The 16,745-nt window shown below is 35.9% G+C and overlaps 3 protein-coding genes across 10 annotated transcripts in view; 2 read left to right on the top strand and 1 right to left on the bottom strand.

The window, feature by feature from the left end:
• Positions 1 to 3,820, top strand: part of LOC109063365 (glutamine--tRNA ligase-like) — a 34,402-nt gene extending 30,582 nt beyond the window's left edge. Inside the window, exons 18-23 of the mRNA XM_042730356.1 lie at positions 824 to 925; positions 2,432 to 2,524; positions 2,812 to 2,939; positions 3,041 to 3,107; positions 3,340 to 3,465; positions 3,556 to 3,820. Of these exons, the coding sequence (XP_042586290.1) occupies positions 824 to 925; positions 2,432 to 2,524; positions 2,812 to 2,939; positions 3,041 to 3,107; positions 3,340 to 3,465; positions 3,556 to 3,606 (567 nt within the window). The 3' untranslated portion in view covers positions 3,607 to 3,820. The remainder of the gene's footprint in view (positions 1 to 823; positions 926 to 2,431; positions 2,525 to 2,811; positions 2,940 to 3,040; positions 3,108 to 3,339; positions 3,466 to 3,555) is intronic.
• A 287-nt stretch (positions 3,821 to 4,107) lies between these two features.
• On the bottom strand, positions 4,108 to 10,291 carry LOC109063391. 4 transcript variants are annotated; one of them, XM_019080464.2, is made up of 9 exons: positions 10,126 to 10,291; positions 8,992 to 9,204; positions 8,527 to 8,645; positions 8,099 to 8,368; positions 6,702 to 6,745; positions 5,657 to 5,728; positions 5,483 to 5,545; positions 5,222 to 5,257; positions 4,108 to 5,137 (listed from the first exon to the last, which is right to left on the bottom strand). In XM_019080464.2, exons 1-9 carry the CDS (start codon positions 10,192 to 10,194, stop codon positions 4,746 to 4,748), a joined length of 1,278 nt encoding a protein of 425 aa, XP_018936009.1. In that variant the 5' UTR covers positions 10,195 to 10,291; the 3' UTR covers positions 4,108 to 4,745. The 4 variants fall into 4 exon arrangements, with proteins under 4 accessions (XP_018936009.1, XP_018936007.1, XP_018936010.1 ...); XM_019080462.2 differs by having other exon boundaries at positions 5,483 to 5,548; XM_019080465.2 differs by having other exon boundaries at positions 5,222 to 5,254; positions 10,126 to 10,289.
• Positions 10,292 to 10,551: 260 nt separating this feature from the next.
• LOC109046364 (serine/threonine-protein kinase mTOR-like) overlaps positions 10,552 to 16,745 on the top strand; it is a 44,224-nt gene continuing 38,030 nt past the window's right edge. For 3 of the 5 annotated variants that reach the window (XR_006155481.1, XR_006155480.1, XM_042730359.1), the window contains exons 1-3: positions 13,838 to 13,979; positions 14,079 to 14,170; positions 14,257 to 14,330. Coding sequence is in view for 2 of the 5 variants with exons in the window: in XM_042730360.1 (XP_042586294.1) it covers positions 11,728 to 11,847; positions 13,779 to 13,979; positions 15,068 to 15,176; positions 15,872 to 15,922; positions 16,020 to 16,096 (558 nt within the window). In the remaining 3 variants the exon portion in view is untranslated. Of the gene's footprint in view, positions 11,080 to 11,676; positions 11,848 to 13,778; positions 13,980 to 14,078; positions 14,171 to 14,256; positions 14,331 to 15,067; positions 15,177 to 15,871; positions 15,923 to 16,019; positions 16,437 to 16,745 lie in introns of those variants that run through there. The other 2 variants (XM_042730360.1, XM_042730361.1) reach the window with 2 other exon arrangements.

The following is a 16,745-nucleotide window of genomic DNA, read 5'->3' on the forward strand; positions in this document are numbered from 1 at the left end:
TAGTTTAGCTAAAAGCTTACATTAAAAGAATGGTCTGTTAAAACGCATAAAATCTCCCTTGCAAAAAGACAAACACTGAAACAATGTTATAGTATTTATTTCTATTTGTGACCCTGGAAAACAAAACCAGTCATAAGGGTCAATTTTTTGAAATGGAGATTTATACAACTTCTGAAAGTTGAATAAATAAGATTTCTTTTGATGTATGGTATGTTAGGATAGGACATTATTTGGCCGAGATACAACTATTTGAAAATCTGGAATCTGAGGGTGCAAAAAAAAACCTAAATATTGAGAAAATTGCCTTTAAAGCTGTCCAAATAAAGTTCTTAGCAATACATATTACTAAACAAAAAATAAGTTTTGATATATTTACAGTAGGAAATTTACAAAATATCTTAATGGAACATGATCTTTACTTAATGTCCTAATGATTTTTGGCATTTAAAGAGAAATCAATAATTTTTACCCACACATTGCATTTTTGGCTACTGCTACAAATATACCCCAGCGACTGGTTTTGTGGTCCAGCATCACATTTAAATAATTTGTTGCTTTTTCTGTTAATTAGTACATAATATCAATGTAAGGTCATTTTGGTTTTCTGTCATTCAGCTCTTTTTATTTTTATAGATTTATGTTCATTATTAAAAATAATACTGTACCTGAGGTCGTTTACTGTAGTTGCTATTTGTCTTGACTGTAGGTAGTGTTGAAATGTTGCTATGGACAACAGTAAAATATAATTTAGGATATTTAGATGGGTGCATAAATGTACTTTTATAACTGCAGTAGATCACTGCTTTGTTTCTCCCCTATTCAGACGGAGGTTCGAGTACCAGACTTCCCAGCCAATGAAGCCAAGGGAAGCCATGTGGTTCCCTTCTCAAAGACCATCTTTATTGAGCAGAGTGACTTCAGAGAGGTGTTTTTTTTTTTTTTAGATTTTAAAAAGAAAATCATAGCATCCCATATAGGGCTGGTCCGAATACCATTTTTTTTTTTTTTTTTGAGCTTCGAAGCTTCGGTAGTAATCAACAGCGAATATTCAAAGCTTTGGAGGGAACATATTCTTCTCTCTAGCACCGTTTCTACACCGGACACGAGTGGCGCGGCGCATCAAAATACAATAGAACCTATTATGCTGTGTACACTGGATGCAGCACACGGGGCTGACATATTCCCGACAATAAACTGCTGCTCCATTCTATTTGTACTGACACAAATTTCAAATGATTTTCAACGGTCGCTTTGTAGACAGACCATAGACTGTATAAAAACATGGATGTAGTGTCCGTGACGTCACCCATAGACTCCTGAAGAGCGTTTTTTGAAGCTCAAAGTGTGCAGAGCAGGCTTGGCAGCACGTCACCGCACAACTTTCCCAGATAATCGAAAATGAGCAAAAAGGCGGGAGCTGGTTGCTGAAGCCACACCCACCTAGCTCGACGGCAGTGTCAGCAGCGGCAATCCACCTGTCACTCAAGTGGCCACGCCCTTAATTATACAGAACTTTAAGGCTTAATATAGTGTGTAGACATGGTGTAATAATGGCAGGAATCTCTGTGTCTTGTCTGTTTGTTTGCATTTTTATTATGTCGAGAACCGTTCATCCAATTGACTTCATGCGTGGCGGGTGTGTTGCTGCGGACCCAAGGGAGTGTAGTGTCACATTTTGGTGCAATATGGACACGACACATTCAGAATGAATAAACTTTTAATAAATTACAGAACAGCACGAGCCAGAAGCGGCGCGCTTCACGCGGGCAGAGCTTATATGCTCCAAGAACAGACACTGCACTAGTGATACAAAACACACAGGACTGTTAAGAGTACTACTTTTAATATAGACAAATTATTATTAGGCTGGGCTACTGTACTTTTTTTATGACTGCCGTATACGCAAGTATTTTCCAAGCAAATTAAGTGCATGTTTTTATCATGTGTAAAATTACTGATTTACATGGCGAATAAAAGCAGCACGTTTTTTTTTTTTTACTCCAAAAATATACTATAGGATAGGATAGAACTCGTGATTTTTTTCAAACTTGATGTGCTGTTGTGGTAGGCCAGTTTCAAATCGCATATTTGGCACAATGCCTTTGTCTTGTCCTCACTTAATTTAAAGTGCCCACACACAGCTGAGGCATTTTTGTCTTCTCTTGCAGTTGAACTGAATCATGACGTTCACTCATAGACAATTCATATTCAAGGGCGAATGAGAACCGTTTCGCGGGGGATTCCAGGTGATTGAAAAAAAAATAAAATAAAAAATAATTGAACATTTGAATCTCAAAATTGAAAATCGAATGCCAACCCACCGAACGAATATTCGAATAAATGAGTATTCTGGTCCAGCCCTAACCATATAAACAGAGCTGACCCCCTTTTTTCTTTTTTTTTTTTGCTGTTTTATGTGTATTTGCTGCAGGTGATGGAGAAGGGCTACAAGCGCCTGACTCCAGATCAGCCAGTAGGCTTGAGACATGCAGGATACGTCATCTCTGTGCAGCGTGTCATCAAGGTGAGAGACCACTCACTTTCCCGTAGTTCACATAATGGACTAGGTTCACTTGATTAGTTCACATTAAACAGGTTTTTATAAAATTGTTTTAACAGTCAAAGCTTTGTTATTACTGCAATTCCTACATGGTTTGAAGGCAAAATTAGTCATGGGTTTAGACTTTGATTATGAAGGCATATAAAAGACACTCTTTTTGTTCAGACAAAATTAAAGATCAACTCAGAACTAACTGTTGAATAATGCAAAATATATGACAATATTATTGAATATCTTCCTTTTTTTGTCAGGATGGCTGTGGTAAAGTGTGTGAGCTAGAGGTGACGTGTGCCAGCTCAGACTCTGTAGAAAAGCCCAAAGCATTCATTCACTGGGTGAGCGATCCACTGCGGTGTGAAGTGCGCCTGTATGAAAGTCTGTAAGTGGTATTGTGTACTTACAAACCCCAGAATTTTACTTTTAATCATATTTTATGTCACGTAGTGTCACATCCTCTGTCTCTCTTGTTTCTGTCTGTAGGTTTCTCCATAAAAACCCAGAGGACCCAGCTGAAGTTCCTGCTGGATTCCTGAGTGACATTAACCCTGTAAGAGAATACATTATATAAAATTTTTGATCTGAAGATTTGAGAAACTTCTAACCCTAAGTATATGAGTAGTGGTAGTAGTGATTACCTAACCTCCACAAACTAATGATTTTATGCTATTAAACTAAATTAAGCAACTGCAGAGAATGAATCTAAGAATTTAAGACATTCAACTTTTTGAAAGATTTGATAGTTTAACTTATCTCAGTTTTTCCTTTTTTGTCCTCCTTAGAATTCATTAACAGTGATTGGAAGTGCCTTAGTAGACCGTTCTGTGGGCAAGGCCAAAGTGTTTGACAAGTTTCAGTTTGAGAGAGTGGGTTATTTCTCACTGGACCCTGATAGCACATCTGAAAAGGTAAGTCCAGAAACACTCAATTATGTTTAAAGAGATTAACATACAGTAGAGGAAACAATGCTTCATCTTTGTTACTTTTTTTCTCCCCAGTTGGTGTTTAACAGAACTGTTACGCTCAAGGAGGACCCAGGAAAGATATGACTGGACTGCAATGAAGAAGCTGTACTTTCAGCTGCACAGCCATCATGCATCACAACACAGCTTTTAATAAAATCGATTAAACCAGGGAATTCAACATATTCTATCCATACTATGTAAAGCCTGTTTTAACTATACAAGTGCTGGGCTGTTTTGTATAACCTTTTCAATCTGCTGGGGTTTGGCATCTATGAAATAAACAAATTAAAGATTTTGACTGGCTTGTTGGAACTGATTCTAACATGTGCAATGCAGGTCTATTCGAAATATCCTTCACATTATAAACTGCATGGCTTTCTTGGATATGCCACCTTTCTTGTTGACAACAAGCAAATCTATTTAAATTTCTATGGGAGAATCATAACTATTCTTAGACAGAATACCAGATTAGGGTTATGGTCTCCTTATTCATAAAAAATTAAAGGATCCCTATAAGGTACTAATCATGATTGTATAGGTTTATTGTTAAATGTACTTTACAAAGGCCAGTATTAATCCTCAAACTAAACTTTGAACAGGATTTTATTGTGTCTTCCAATGAAAATAGCACAAGCTATTTGTCCATTGTTTACTAAACACAACTACACTATTTTTTTTAAACCATCCTATTCATGGTACTCAAAATCCATGACTTTTTGTGATAGCAAGTGAAATTTTGCCAAAATAACATTTGTATTGGATATAAATTAACTCGGGTGACATATATGACAGTAATTCACATTACATGGATCTGGACAATGGAGATATCAGAAGCACATTTTCTCTTTGAATAGGTTAGTTAAAATAAAAGGTAACAGTTACTCTGGACACCTTAAAATATATGTTGGCCAGCATAGGTGCAGTTATTATACATAATATGACAATGCAAACTGAAGCAACTTTCAATGGGGGGAAAAAAACAAAGGGTGAAAGTTGATTTTTGGTTGAATTGTGGGTGTTTCATTCCTGAATGGAGTCTGTCACATTACATTAAGATCATAATTACAACCACAAATGCTTTCTCTTATAACATGCACTGTTGAATTGTGCACATCAAGACCAAAAATATAAAGTAAACGGAGTAAACATTGATTTCTTCTTGTAATGCTCAGGTTTCAAGTTGTTCATACCAAGCTTCTCAAGGCTTATTGATTTAATAGTCTCTACACAGGTTTTAGATCATTCTCAAGGGTGTTATTGTCTTGCAAACAGAAAGTGAGAGTTTGGGAAGTGTTGTTGGATTTGCTGTTGCAGTATGGGTGCTCTCTTCTTGAGTTCTTCGGGGGTCTCCCCACAGCTCTTCGTCCAGCCAAAGCCCCTCTCCTCCGTGGACCAGTAGCTGGTAGTACATTGATCTGATTGATTATCGGAGTGGTCTTACCAAAGGAAAAGAGTGATGCTTGAAGAGCACTGTCACTCTTTATCTGAAAGAAACTGGACACAAAAGCTCTTATAGGTGGTGTAAAACTTGCATCCTCGTTCAGCTTCTTTTTCAGCATCCCAAAGATCTCCTCAAGCTGTCCATCTAAAGAACCAACGACCTCTTCAGCTGCACCTAAACAAACAGATACAATGATAATGACTGCTGACTTTTAACGGTATTAGTCTGATTAATGTGAGATGCTTGAAAATAACGTACTTGGGCCTGGCTCATCGTCTTCAGTGAAATGCTCTGCCGAAACAGAAAGACTGTTTGTATACATACTGTAATAGCCGATGTAATAATCACATAACAAAATGTCTGCTTCCATATTGAATCTTGATTTTAGAAAACACTGAGACACAGCTCACATACATAGTCACAAGACCAGAGTAATCACATTTTGACTGGTCTGTTTTATATCTACATAATGTATGTGAACTGCATCTCACAAAGTAACTCAAAGATGAGTTGCTTCACCTGTGGTGATGATTGGTACAGCATCAACAGACACTCCATCTTCAATGCACGTGGTGTGTCCGTCTGCTTGTTTTAGAGAAAGGACAATGTTGTGAAATCAGTATCTCTTTACAGACAATTACTGATCTATTCTTGTTTCATTTTAGCTGGTGGATGAAATATGCTCCTATTCACCTGTGATTGCAGCTGTCTCCCATGACTGTTCCAACTCTAAGGGTTTAAAAAGCTCGTCTGAAATGTCCTTCTCTGAACAGACACCCATACATTGCACAAGAAAAATAATGGAATTAAACAACAGTTTTCTGCTTTTGCATGCAAATTAATATGATTTAATTTAAATAAAAAAAGACAAACAATTTGAATATATCTGTAACGCTTTTTTTTTATTTTAAATATACATCCTATTTTAAACACACTGATATTTTTTGTGTAACTGAGAGTTACAGTTAAGTAAAAAGGTGGGCTGGGCAGTATACTGACTTTGTAAAAGACTACTATTTATATGAATATAGAGTAGTGTGATGTTGCAAGCAAGTTCAATATCCAAATTGCATGAAACATTAGACATGCTTTATTTTAAGTCTTCAATAACACTTCATTAGCATATAGTTTTAAGTGCCTTACCCTTACAATTAATTTACATTTCATTGATAACCAGCATATTCTCATCTATAAGTGTTAGAAAGACGTGTGTATTTCCATTTTACATAAAGGATGCAGTGACGGTAAGTGATTTGGAGAATGGATGGATAAAGGCTCGTCCTGACAGCCAGCTATGATGGCACAGGTATTTCTGATTAAAATAAATTATACATTTTGTTAAAAAAATCTGTTGTTAGATTAATGTGTTGTTATATAAGTAGGTCTAAAATTCTACATATGGCACAAGTAATTGTATTTTTATAAAAGCAGTCAGTTACTGCAAAGGGAGTATTGTAATGGGGTAAATAAAAGGTCTTCAAATTAACATTTACTATGTGCTATGGTTTTTATTTATTACATTTTTTTTAACTTCTGCCTTAAAAAACACGTTTTTTGGGTTAAGAATGTAATATGTAGTATAGGTTAGAATATAACCCTTCATGTAGCCTGTAGCCTATAGCCGTCTACACAGATACATTCACTATATTTGTTTTCATAGCCTTCCATTTGCACATTGTCTGACCTGAGACGTGTGTGTGTGTGTGTGTGTACTCCAGGTTTGCCAGAATTGTCTCACCTGCAGGTTCAGCACATGATTTCTGAAAAAGCTTGTGGTATAATCTGTAGTGAAATATAATAAAAATCATGATTCAATATTCATATATAATATTTATAAAATTATTGCTGTGTATGCTCTTTTGAGTCATCCGCGACACAAGGATGTGCTGATTTATTTCAAATCAAAGCTAAATACATGTAGAAACAGCGCATCCTTGTGCCGCGGATGACACAGAAGAGCATACACAGCATACGGTGATATGGAGTGACACAGAGGAGACCGTTGACAAAGGAATTATTGAATAAAGTCATTATTTTTGTTTTCTTTGCTTACAAAAAGTGTTCCCATCGCTTCATATAACCCAGATTGTACGTCTGATGGCAGATGGAGTATTCTGACGACGACTTTCATCCCTTTTATGGACCTTGACACTGCTATTTACTTGGCAGTCTATGGGACAGTCACAGGCCTCCAGGTTTTCATCCAAAATATCTTAAATTGTGTTCCGAAGACAAACAGAGCTTTTACAGGTTTGGAACGACATGGGGGTAAGTGATTAATGACAAAATTTTCATTTTGGGGTGGAGTATCCCTTTAACACACTATCTACAATTAGGAGTGTCAATGGTCCACTTGAGAGATAGGTGGCGCTAATGCACTTATAAGTCTTCAATCCGCCATAAAGCAACAAGAACAAGATGATGCCTCACATGCAGGCTGCTGTAAAGTGGGTTCATAAGAGTTCTAACAGTTTGGACATTGCGTGAATCAGAGGTAAAAAAAAAACCCGATATAAATACTGTTCAGTTTCTTGCACAGACCGATTGTTTTGTATCACGAGCCGCAGGGTTAATTTGGGCTTTTCTGTGCATGTTTTTTTCTCTCTCATAGATTCTGTTACCATTTTCAAGCATTTAACGACTGAGAGACTGCAACGGCTAAAGCTAAAAATCATAATTTGTGTTCTACTGAAGAAACAAAGTCACCTACATCTTGGATGCCCTGAGGGTAAGCAGATAAACATAAAATTTAAATTTTGGGGTGAACTATTCTCGTAGCTTCGTATAATTGCGGATGAACCACTGATGTCACATGGATTAATTCATAGATCTTCTTGCTAAGTTTCTGGACTTGGGAACATTTCAGTTGTGTTGCTGTCTATGCAGGGTCCTACAGCTCCAGATTTCATTAAAAATATCTTAATTTGTGTTCCAAAGATGAACAAAGGTCTTACGAGTTGACTACTCGACATGAGGGTGAGTAATTAATGACAGAATTTTCATATTTGGGTGAACTAACCCTTTAAGAATTTGAAACTAGATTTTTAAAGATATTTTAATGAAAATTAAACAGCTTCACTACATCAACATTACATATTTTAAATACAGATTTTACTATTTTACTGAATGACTGACCTGTAGCAGAACTGAAGGTCTGGGCAAATCGATCGATCTGCAATAGCATAAGTGTAGTTATCGCCTTCCTCTTCCTGCAGGTTGTATTTAATAGTCTTGAGTGCAGATGAAGGAGAGTGACCGCTTTTGTAGAGTTGTTGTAGCTTTTCAATGGTGTCATTCGACACATCTCTCCACCTCATGACCTCAGCTGTGTTCAGTCTATGATTATGTTCATTCCTTAAGTTCACGTGAAGGAAATAGCCCTCTTCAATGTGTGGATCTCCTGATCTGTGGAAGGACAGATGAAGTATTATGTCTTAATGCAGGGTTTCAAAATAGATTGCACGATTTTCTGCAAATTCAATTTATTGAAAAAAATAAATAAATAAAAATTGGTTTTGGTGTTCAAATTTTTGTTGATTTGTATTGTTTTTTTCTGGTCTCACCTGGACTTTCTTTCACACATAAATCTCTTGAGAATCAGAAACATGGTGGCAGGGCAGTTAGTATTTTTGCTTGTCTTGGATGATGAACTGTATGTTTTGTGCTGGCATCTCAGATCCACCTGTGGAATATACAGAAACTCTCAAATTTATACTGAACATGAAATGTTTTTCTTTTTTTTTCAAAACATCTTCACTATTAATCCTGTTACTATTATTACATTATCATTAATCGTCATTAAATTTCTTTATTACAATAACTGTTACCAAAGCTTTACATTAACAGACACCCTGCTTAGCCAAGGTCACCTGATGATTTAACAAAGAAAGTAATTTTAGAGAATGTTATTACACTTATGAATTACACACAATAAGAACAGGTATGTCTATTATGAAAGGTAACTCAGTTTGAAATCATGTTGCCTTTAAAGTGTACATAAACAGTGTAATTAAAGTGTACATAAATACTCTGTATTTGTTGTAGCGTCCAGAGTCGGGGTATGTCCTGGATTTCCTCCATGTTAAAGCTGAGGACTTCTGAAAGTCCTCCAGCCACTTCTGGACCTGCTCCTCAGTAGTCATCTGCAACTTAAGAGCCGCTCTGAAGTTTTCAACATCCCCCGACATATCCAGCAGTTCATGATGACAAAGTAGATGACTGTAGCCGGGTGGCAAGATTTTCTGCAGTGAAAAATGTCAGTTAATAAAACACACACACACAATCTCACAAGAACATGTCCAAGTCACATATTACCCCAAATTCTAAAGATTTTATTGCTCTGTCACTTTCAATTTGATTTGCAATTTGATAAGCAAATTTCCTCCCGAAACAATTAAATTACTGTAATGCATCCAGATGCTTTAATTTAAAATGTATTTTTGTAATTCTCATTGTTAGTAATGATGATTTACATAAAATTTTCATTACTGTAACTGTGTTTTTTTTTGTTTGTTTGTTTTTTTAATGTTGCAGTTTAATTTTAAATGCAGTACAACAAATGCTACCAAGGATACCATTATACTTTACAGTTCAAAACATTGTGGCATTCTTCAATTTGAGAGAAAATATTCTTAACTCTCATGCAAATATTTTAACATTGAAAACAATTGCAAATATTTCCCCCCCGAAACAAACAAAAAAGTCTAGTCAGGCTAGCTTTAATAACTACTGTGTTTTGTAGCAAGAATTATAGCACTATATTATTTATCTACTTTTGACTATGGGAGCAGTGGTGATTGGCTTTGCATTTGTTTAGACAATTTGCGTTTATGTTTTTAAGCCTATTTTATAGAAAATACAGTTACATTGAGGAGCCACGTGGAGCCAAAGGTAATAACTAACTCACGGTTATTATACATACAATGGTATAACTATGTTATAACTATGATATAGATTTATACTGGTTAGCAAGACTTTCATTAAAGCATTACTTTAACAGGCTACCGAGCCGCATAGTATTAATGTAATTTGTTAACGCAAAAGGTAAATATTATAAATGAATCATGTCAGCTGTGCTAACATTAGCCAACTAGCTCACACAAACTCAGGTCGCTCTTTAATGGTGAAAACAGCTCCTGCTAATAATATAAATTACAACAAACCTCCACATGATCTGTGTCCTCTGCTGCCTTATCCTCTCCAATGCAATGCTGACACTTTAATAGTGTCATTTTGAGCAGCTGAGCACAGCCTGAGAGCTAAACTTCTCGATCTGGTCTAAAAGGTAACCGTATTGCGCAAAACTCTCGCGAGAATTACAGGGACTTATTTGGAGTCCACAACGCGCGTTCTCTCTATCAAAAGGCTTTACTTTGCCAAAGCATGGGTAACATAAAATTACAGGCATGCGCATTTTCGCTCATACAAAAACGATTGATAAAGTTTGATTAATTATTTATGTTTTTTTTTTATTGTTTTTTATTGTTGACAGATAACATTCTAATTTATTTTGTTGAGCTGTTGCTTCTATCCAGTGTCTTCTTTTCTTGTATTTTAATAAATTGATTTGATTTGGGGTTTTATAACCAACTGATTTATGTTTAACTAGATTCTAATTGGCATGTCAATTTTGATATCCTTAATAGTGTAAAAAGCGCTTTGTGCTTTGTCTCTCAGGTCGTTGATACCTTGTTGCTGATTTTTACACCGATGCATGTTCTGTGTATGTCTCGTATGTGTGAATTGGAATCTATCCCTTGTTTCTTTCCAGCTTGAAACACTTCCGCCTGAGCGAATGATTTGGTTAAAAACGCTACAGTCAAGTGATTGTCTATTGGTGGAGGAGGCGTCACTCATATGCTGCGCCCGCCCTCTGTGTTTGTAGTTTATGAGTGCATTGCATCTAGTGGAAAACCATCTAGCATCTAGTGTTCTGTTTTATATGACGTAAGGAGTTCACAGTTACTTGCTAAAATAACCCGACGATAGTAGCACTTTTTGGCTAACCTATTTGTCGATTCATCCGCTATTCGTGCTGTTATTGTGTTCTTCCATTATTCTGACGAATAACTTTGATCTACATGCTTTTCTCTTATTTTTTTAATTTTTTATCAGAGGTAGGAACTGATCAAACACTTCACTTGGAAGTCTGGATCACTAATATAACTCTAAGCTACTTAATTTGTATATTTATCTGTTTAATGGGAATGTTGCTTTGTAGTAGTGAAGATCTGAGCTAATAAATTTTACTGTAGCCATTAGCATGAATGATCTTTGTTACAGTGTGAGCAGTTTATTGACTCTGTCTAATAATGACAGTGTGTAATTTCACGAATTGACACTTATTTAACGGTTTGAGGGAACAACAGTGTCATTCAGATAGATGGAGGTGGGTCTTTAGATGCTTGGTGACAGTACTGTACATATTCTGTGTATTCTGTAATGACATTATCACCATTAGGTAATGCAATACAGAATAACAGAAAACTCCCACTTCACTATTTTTTGACGGTCTGTTCTATTTTTAATGGCATTATGGCTTTGCCTGATAAAATGTATTTTTCATAAAGGGATACTTAATGTAAAACAGTTACTAAATTTCTGAAGTGTCGACCTCAAACAGCACTGCTTAGTAAAAGATGTTAATTGTAGTCTGTACATTAAGATATATTATTTTTTTCATTCCCTTAACACAGTTGTTTCTCATATGGCAGGGTGTTTGAACTGCAGGCAGATCTACAGGCAGCTGCGTTCCAGCCGCCAGAATGTCTGCCACTGCCACAGTCCTGCAGCAGTTTGTGAGTCGCCTTAAGAGTCGAAATGAAGACCTGCGTGCCAAAGCTGCCAAAGACCTCCAGCATTATGTTATCACAGAACTCAGAGAGGTAAACTGTACTACTTTGTAGCTTCATCAGGATTTTTTGCCTAAATGTAATGTCTTGCTACCACACTTGTGTTACGACAGACGATCAAGTTATTTGTCCTGCAGTGTGTTTAAACAAACAAGAAAGGAAACATGTTTACAGAAAAACACTAGAATAATGGAAGCGTAACTGTATGACTACACACCTTTGTGGATGTACTGCAAGCACTGTGAACAGGAATACTGCCTGAAGTTCATCAAACCTAAAAAAGTAGTATTATTTCAGTAGGATGATTTAGTACTGTAGGAGTATTATTCTGCTAGCCTGGTCCAGCGATTCAGATTTTTACTTGCCCTGCCAAAAATTTCCACAAGCTCCACTGCAAGCAAAGAAAGAAAGAAAAAGAGTTGTTTTGGTTGGTTTTGACCCCTGTACATTCTTAAAAATAAAGGTGCTTAAAAGGTTCTTTACAGCGATGCCAATAGAAGAATAAATTTTTGGTTCTACAAAGAACCATTCAGTCAAAGGTTCTTTAAAGAACCATCTCTTTCTTACCTTTTTATAATCTGAAGAACCCTCTTTTGCCACAAAGAACCTACTTTGAAGCAAAAAGGTTCTTCAGATGTTAGGTTCTTTATGGAACCATTTAGACAAAAATGTTCTTCTATGGCATTGTGAAGCACCACTGTAACCCTGTATTCTGATGTACAGGTTATGACACCAAAATTTTAGATACCAGTGAAATTTCATAATCCCAATTTCAGTGCCACAACAAAACATGACAACAGCCTAACTATATTAAGTTCAAACCTTATTAAAGACAAAAAATCATTAATAAAAAAATATATATATATATTTAAAGGGATACTCCATCCCAAAATAAAATTTTTGTCATTATTCACTTACCCCCATGTCATTCCAAATCCGTAAAAGCTATGTTCATCTTCGGAACACAATTTAAGATATTTTGGATGGAAACAGGGAGGCTTGAGACTGTTCCATAGACTGCCAAATAAATAACAGTGTCAAGGTCCAGGAAAGTATGAAAAAGCATCGTCAGAATAGTCCATCTGCCATCAGTGGTTCAACCGTAACGTTATGAAGCGACGAGAATACTTTTTGTACATGAAGAAAACAAAAATAACAACTTTATTAAACTATTCCTCTCCTCTGTGTCTCTCCAAATCAACGTAGTGCCATTTTAGAGAATCTGAGCAGTAAGCAGACGGCGTATGCTCTTCTGTGTCAGCCGCACCACAAGGATATGTTTTCTATGTATATGTACGCTTTGATTTGAAAGTAAACAGCACATCAGCACAGCGCGGCTGACACAGAAGAGCGTACACTGTCTGCATACTGCTCAGATTCTCTAAAATGGCGCTACGCTGGTTTGGAGAGACACAGTGGAGAGGAATTGTTGAATAAAGTCATTATTTTTGTTTTCTTCGTGAAGACGAATGAAGCTTTTACCGGTTTGGAACAACATGGAGGTAAGTGATTAATGACAAAATTTTCATTTTGATAACGATAGCGAAGATATAGTTCTAAAAATGTTTTCAATATTAAAGAATAGCAAAGTCCACACCATAAAAAAGACAGAGAGAAATGATATCGTTGGAATCACTTTCAAAGCGATTTTTCTCCAGCTGATGAACGATGAAAAACTGACAGCCAATCAGAATCCATCCTGCTGTAATGAGCTGAGAATTTAAAGTGGAAGACGAGTATGCGCTTAGAATAAACAGATGATATCGTTTGCTGGTGTGGACGCTAATATTGTTATCTTTATATTTATCTTTACAGTTATCGTTCTTGGTGTGAATGGGGCTTTACACTTGACTGTTTTTACTGGTGGCTTTTAGCTTCCTTAACAGTTCTTCAGTGTGTTGTGTCTTTGCTTTTATTCTGTCTAATGTGAACTGAACCCCCTTTCCACTGTGTTTTTGTTTCAGGTGCTGGTTTTACGAGAACTCGCTGTTAGCACACCCACATTCTTCTTCCAGCAGGTGCAGCCTTTTTTTGATGACATTTTCTATGCCGTGTGGGACTCCAAACAGGCGATCCATGAGGGAGCAGTATCTGCACTCAGAGCCTGTCTAATCCTCACTACCCAGAGAGAGACCAAAGAGATGCAGAAACCACAGTGGTACAAGGTCAGAATTGAAACACCTTTAAATATCTTTAAGTATGTGCATGTGTGTAGTTTGGGTATGGGCGCTCACACATTACATGTATTTTGTTGCCATAAACAGCAAACATTTGAGGAAGCCGAGAAGGGTTTTGATGAGACTCTGGCTTAAGAGAAAGGCATGTCCATGGAGCTCTACTGATTCTCAATGAACTGGTGCGAATTTCAGTACAAATGTCCAACAGTCAGTACAAGCCTTGGTCACCTGGGCCCCGTCTTAAGGTTGTCAATTGAATTTTTAGGTGGGTTCAACTGGAAGTGGAAGTTTTCAACTGGAAGTGGCACTGTGCAGACAGATCAGTGTTTGACGTTCAAGGTACCGCAAGAGCTATGGAGAGCAGACAGTTCTGCATTCTTTCACATCGCTCTCGCAGTAGCTGCAGTCCTACACCAATCGGCTCACAACTTCAAGCTGCACAGACCTCTGACTGCATAACCAGGGCTGTGTACAGTGCGGCAAAATCAATCTGTATGATGAAAATTTACCTCAGTAGAATGCAAGCATGGGTTTTGCATGGGTTTGAGTCTGTTTACAAAGCTGTTGTCTAACAAAGATAACATTTAATGTCATGTTTTTGCACATTTCATAACATAAGTCAAGTGTTTGAAATTTCTTTTTGTGATCTGACGTGGTTTCACAGAATGAGGGGGAAAAAAAAACATAATTTTATATAGTATTCTATACAGTGATAAAGCTGTTGATTATCATTGCATTATATATATAGTTTATTCATATACAAATACTAGAGATGGCTTGAAGAACATAGATAAACCATTTTTTTGAAATCATACTGGTATGTCTAAATTTTTCATCAGTTAAAACGTCTCTATCTTCTTTTTATTCAGCTATGCGATTGTGTATGCCTTTGTCAATGTTAGGAATTTCCTGGAACATCATATGATTTATTGATGATAACCGTGATATTCAAAGCAACAATTATCGATATCGTGTTAATTTAGTGTGTGATGATATACCGGTATTAGCGATAACCACAATATTTAAAATGAACAGTTCTCTAATGATAACACCACATGTAAATACTCCATCGCCAGTACCTGGTTGAGCTCCCAGGTGTCAGTATTGTGCCTAACGCTGACACCGGTCACACAAGAAGAAGACGCAGCTTTCGCAGCTACTCCGAGGAGAGCCGTGTTCGGCAGAGTAAGTTGCCATTATTTTACTAGTCATAGAATGGGAGACGTTATATTAACCTGTTAAAAGCGGTTTTCTGTCTTCATATATTTAAGTAAAGGGTGATTATTTTAATAAGTACCGCATTTTCTTTTCTTGTTTTATTTTTGTTTTTGCAAGCAATACGTAGTTTTCACTTTATTTCTTTGTTCAAATCTATTAACATTTCCATGATTAAAACAGATCTTGAAATCCTGAGCGACCACATTGCTAAGTTACATTAAACTCTGTAAAATGTTAAGTTGGTCGCAGTGCCATGCACTTGCATCTAATCTGCGGTCATTCTTCAGTAAGGTTCATTAGTTAACATTACTTAATTAAATTAGTTAACATATATAAATAACACAAATAATAATGAACAATATTTCCACAGCATTTATTAATCTTAGTTCATGTTAATTTCAGCATTTACATATACATTATTAAAATAACAAGTTGTGTTTGTAAACATTAATGCCCTGTGAACTAACATGAACAATGAATGAATCTATTTTTATTAACATTAACAAAGACTTATAAATTGTGTAATAAATGTATTGTTCATTGTTCATTCATGTAAGTTAATACATTAATGTTAAATGACATCTTATTGTAAGGTGTTACCATTAATATTTATTCATCATACTGTTGAACTTGACAGTATTTTCTCTCTTGTTATTTCATAGGTGCTTCAAAGAAGACGGAGAAAGCCAGAGTCTTGTGCCCTGCGTTTATCAGTATCCTTATGTTTTTTGGGCGAAAAGATAAACTCAATAAACAAAGTAAAAAATAATTTGACTGAAACTAAACCTTCACCTTCATGCCCTTCACCAGCTTTCAGTCAGTGCAGACACAGCAGTCCAATGCTCTGCTGGGGCTGCTGGGATATAGCACACCACAGGGCTTCCTAGGTTTTGGAGCTGCACCTGTTCCCTCCAAAAGCACACTGGTCTGCAGCTGGTCTCATAATACGTGGTCCCAGTAGTGAAGTTTTGGAATAAATTGTAGTATGTTTTTTTCACCCCCTCCTTTCTGTCTGTTTAGTCAGTGAATTTAGCGTGCATTTCATGTCCATTAATGATAATTATTCTTTGAATAAAATAAAATAATATTTTATCCATTAAGGGAGAGCATTAGTATAATCAGACACATTTTTTTTTTAAATTTTGAAGAAAATATTTTTCCTAGGTTTACAAAGGTTCTATCCACTGTTACTAACTAAACAGCCTCCTGCAAAAGAAAAAATAAATAAACAAATATATATATATATATAACTATATATATATATATATATATATATATATATATATATATATATATATATATATATAGGTATATAGATATATATACATACATTTTTATATATATATATATATATATATATATATATATATATATATATATATATAAATATATATGCCGTCTGTAGTAGACATGTTAAACACGTTATTATACACCTTTCAAGCCTTTCTGGCAAAATTGCAATTAACTATTAAGGCTTATTTATGAAAAATCTTTAGTGACCGTGCTGAGAAGATCACATGAATATCTATAATGGTC

The sequence above is a fragment of the Cyprinus carpio genome, chromosome B8 (assembly GCF_018340385.1).
Source record: "Cyprinus carpio isolate SPL01 chromosome B8, ASM1834038v1, whole genome shotgun sequence".
Classification (NCBI taxonomy): domain Eukaryota; kingdom Metazoa; phylum Chordata; class Actinopteri; order Cypriniformes; family Cyprinidae; genus Cyprinus; species Cyprinus carpio.